This window comes from Carassius auratus, chromosome 16 (genome assembly GCF_003368295.1).
Source record: "Carassius auratus strain Wakin chromosome 16, ASM336829v1, whole genome shotgun sequence".
Lineage (NCBI taxonomy): Eukaryota > Metazoa > Chordata > Actinopteri > Cypriniformes > Cyprinidae > Carassius > Carassius auratus.
In genome coordinates this window covers 25,584,426-25,588,974 of record NC_039258.1, presented here as the reverse complement: position 1 = coordinate 25,588,974, position 4,549 = coordinate 25,584,426, and the positions used below count along the sequence as shown (strand labels likewise).

The 4,549-nt window shown below is 40.2% G+C and overlaps 1 protein-coding gene across 1 annotated transcript; it reads right to left on the bottom strand.

Annotated features, from left to right (window-relative positions):
* Positions 1-1,318: 1,318 nt before the first annotated feature.
* Positions 1,319-4,027, bottom strand: LOC113115645 (uncharacterized). The gene is made up of 2 exons (XM_026283176.1): positions 2,098-4,027; positions 1,319-1,333 (listed from the first exon to the last, which is right to left on the bottom strand). The coding sequence occupies exons 1-2, from the start codon at positions 3,979-3,981 to the stop codon at positions 1,319-1,321; spliced, it is 1,899 nt and encodes a 632-aa protein (XP_026138961.1). The 5' UTR covers positions 3,982-4,027.
* Between the last annotated feature and the right edge of the window lie 522 nt (positions 4,028-4,549).

The window sequence follows — 4,549 nt, the reverse complement described above, 5'->3', positions numbered from 1 at the left end:
TGGGGACATGTGAGTATCTTTGTAATTATTTCACAAGTTTTGACGCGTTTCTTCTTAATTTGTATTCATCACTCGAAGTCTCGAAGTTTCCTTCATCGTGGTTTATTCTTCCAAGTCAATAAAGAATCACATTTCTCAAATACAGCATAATCCTCTTGTTCAGCGATATCTTCTCAACAACTTATTTGAAGAGATACTTGTTAGCCAATTTATGCTATATGAAAACAATTATGAAACGGTCAAAAGCTTTGTGTTCTTCCGTTCGTATAAACTTACTGCATATGCGTCAATATCTTTTCACACAACTACCAAAATGACGTCACTGAACATGCGCAGTAAGAGCAAATTAAACCAAGTAATATATTCAACAGTAAATAACTTATTAAACAAAACAATAAAAATGTGAAAATATAAATTCTGGAATATGAAATATGGCTCTTACATACCGGGCCCTAATTGACAGGCAAGCAGACTGACAATTACCTTTTTAACAAAAACAAAAGAGCCAAAAAATACTTATATCATGCATTACCTTAAAGACAATAAGTGTCTATTATCTATTTTCTGGAATTTCCAAAGTCTTTATAAGGTATAGAAACACCCATTAATTTTTGAGGAGTAGTTAACAGTCCATTTCACAGATAAGGCACAACTTGTCAACAGGCCTTTCCAAGGTATTGGTTTTAGTTTTAACCAACACACGTCTTACAAGTCCTTTTTCATCTGGAAACGTTTTCATGATTCTTCCAAAGACCCACGAATTTCTTGGAGACGAGTCGTCTATTATCAGGACAACATCTCCAACTGAAAGGTTTTTCTTTACCTGAGTCCATTTTTGACGCTCCTGGAGCAAAGGTAAATATTCACGCACCCACCTCTTCCAGAATAGGTCAGCAAGATACTGAATTTGTTTCCACTTGCGACGTGCATACAAGTCTTCCTTTCTGAAAAGACCAGGAGGTAAGGCTGGTTGCTTTTTCATAATAGAAGGTGATAGGTTGTCAAGTGGTTTCCAGATCTGTAGGGATCATCTGTTGTTAATGGTTAAGTGGTCTGGTTCATTTTTGATTGCTTTCCACTTCAAACAACAGGAATGGATGCAAGCTCTCGTCAGTTAAGTGTTTGTGTTCTTTCCAGCACAAGATCTCAGGATTTTTCTACTAACAAGACTTTATTCTGTCTTTTCCCACACTCCACCGAAAATGAGATACAGAAGGTGGGTTTGAAATTCCACTGAATTACGCTTTTTGCAAAGAGAGTACTTTCAATTTTTGATTGGTTCCATTGTTTGAAAAATTGCTTGGGGCTTTGCGACAGTTCAACCTCCAGCACCCTATCGAAATTAAGTACCGTTGTCACTTCTCCATAATTGACACTTGTCCCCCTCCTGCCACACAAAGCCGACGGAATGGCATTTAAACTGAGTCGGTGTCCAGTGAATGTGCAACTTTCAATATGCCACACCTCTGCTTGTAAGGCAAGTAACAAACCCCATATCTTTTAACATTACTTTCTGCCTTGTTTGACCTCAAATGGTCAAGTAATCAACCCCGACATTGGTGAAAGGTGGTTGATTCTGTATATTTCTGTCTAGTGGCAGCTCTGACATTTTCTGCTCTGCAGCCTTTGCTCTGATCTTTCTACATGTCACGCATCTGGAGAGAAACTTCCTAACGATGGAATTTGCAGAAGGAAGCCAGAATTTTTGTCGCAACTTTGACAGCATATAGTTCCTTCCGCAATGTCCAATTTTTCTCATGAATGTCTCGTAAGATTAAAGTTGTGACATGTGAGTCTTTGGGTATAATTATGGGATGCTTTGCATGCTCAGACATTGCAGATCTGCCAAGACGACCTCCAACTCTTAGCAACCCATCCTGCCAGTATTGGATCCATTTTAGAAAGGCAACTGTTCTTTTTTTACAGATGGATTACCTTTTTTGCAACATGGACATTTCATCCTTGAATCTTTGACTTTGAGTGAACTTGATGATCTCATTTTCAGCCCTTGTTAAATCCTGCATTGTTAGAGCTTTGCAGTTTTCTGTTGTGGAAATTTGTTTTACAACTCAGAACTTTTCTGTTTTTGACTGTTACTTGATTGCTGCGCTGTATAACCAAGTCTTTGAAACGAAGGATCCATGCCACGGCTCTCTTTAATTTGTACCAATCTGAGTAATAATTGATCAATTTGTTCAAAGCATCTGTGTCATCCACTGCATACAGAAGATTTACTGATTGCTTAACCTCACTGTCAACCAAATTTGTTGATAGGTCATGATTAGTTTCAGGCCAGTTGCTTTCTGATTCTTTGAGAAAAGAAGGACCATTGATCCGGTTCACATTTTTCATGAACCTTTCACAAGTAAGTCCTCTGGATGCGCAATCAGCAGGATTCATTGAGGTATTGATGTACCTCCACTGTTGTGGTCTAGTTGACTCTCGTATGATGGCAACTCTGTTGGCAACAAACGTTTTGAAACGAAGTCCTTCATTGACAATATATCTCAAAACAGTGGTGCTGTCAGTCCAGAATACAGATTCATGCAATTCTAATTCCAGTTCATCTTTCAGCATCTTGTCTGTTTTAACAGCAACAACTGCAGCAGCCAACTCCATACGTGGAATGGTGGTCTGCTTCAGTGGCGCCACACGAGACTTCCCCATCATGAAGGCGCAATGTGCAAGTCCATCTGCATTTAACAATCTGAGGTATGTGACAACTCCATATCCCACCTCACTAGCGTCTGAGAAGTGGTGTAGCTGCGCTGAAGTGGACACTCCAAAGTCAACTGGTTTTATACACCTTGGTACACTGAAGTCAGTCAACTGATTTAGACCACTTAACCAGGAAATCCACCTTTCTGCACTCTGTTCTGGAATGTCATCATCCCAGGCAAGTTTTTCTCTGCATAACTGTTGCATTAGAATCTTTGATGGCAATATTACAGGTGCGAGAAAGCCCAAGGGGTCATAGATGGAGCTTGTGACTGACAGAATTCCTCTTCTGCTTACAGGTTTTTCTTTCAAATTGATTCTGAATTTGAACACATCTGAATTGACACACCATAACACCCCTAATGCTCTCTCTACAGGTAGTGCATCTTTGCTTAAATCCAAGTCTCTGACACCTGCAATTCTTTCACTTTCTGGCACAGAGGCCAACAAGTCACGACTGTTGCTTGCCCATTTTGTAAGACGAAATCCTCCACTCGCACAAAGTTTTGTGAGATCATTGTGCAAGGCAACTGCTTGAGCAGAGCTTGAAACAGACTTTAAACAGTCATCTACATAAAAGTTCTTGAGAACTGTATTGACTGCTTCAACTGTTGACTTGCTACGGTTGTCTTCTGCTGTTTTCCTAAGGGCAAAATTAGCTACACTTGGAGATGACTTAGCACCAAAGAGATGGACAACCATCTTGTACTCATCCAAGTTCTGATTTAAATCCCCATCTGGCCACCATAGGAAACGAAGCATATCACTGTCTTTTTCAGGAACTCTCACCTGATAGTACATAGCTTCAATATCTGCAATCATGGCAACTGACTCTTGTCTGAAGCGAGTAAGCACTCCAATGAGTGTATTTGTCATGTCTGGACCCTGTAGGAGTTCACTATTTAAAGACATTCCTTGGAAACTGGCAGCACAGTCAAACACCACTCTCAGTTTTTTCTTCTGAGGATGGTATACACCGTGATGAGGTATATACCAAACTTGACCATCTTGATGATTTAAGTGTGATGTATTCACCTTGACTGCGTAACCTTTGTTTAGCATGTCAGTCATGAAGTTTGTGTACTCTGCATGAAAGGAGGGATTTTTCTGAAGTTTTTTCTTGATATTTAGTGCTCGCTGAACAGCAGCAGTGCGATTGTTAGGCATTTGGATGACTGTTTTCTTGATAGGAAGGTCAACGTAATAGTGACCATCGGAAAACTGCACTGAATTAGACACAGATTCCAAAAACTGGTGATCCATCAGCGACAATTCAGCTTTGTCATCACAATTTCTTTCAGGAAAATCGTGGTTGTACTGTTGGATCAGCATCTGTTCTACACTCTCAATGGAGATTCTGTTGACTGTAAGATTTGTTTGAGCATCTCGATGAATGCTTTCTTCAACAGGTTCCCTAAGAGGTCCATTTAAAACCCATCCAAGGGCAGTTTTCACTGCATACGGCCCATTGTGCTTACTATTAATTACTTTCCAAGGTTCCAGAAGCTTGAATTCCTTGTTTCCTATGAGGATTTCCACTCCAGCATCAATGTGAGGCAACTTCACTTCACTTAGGTACGGCCATTTGTCAACATCATGTTGTTGTGGAATGTTTTCCATTGACACTGGTATGCTCATTTGTGTGAACACTTTGGGAAGTTCAATGAAGTAGTTTTCCTCCAATCCACTCACTTCCAAGTCTGTGAGGACATAACTTTCCACTCGTTTCTTTGAGTTCATGGTGCTTAGCATCATGTCGATCTTTCTACCCTGGACATTCAACCGTCTTGCTAATGCATCAGTACAGAAGGTGGCAGAGCTGCCTGGGTCC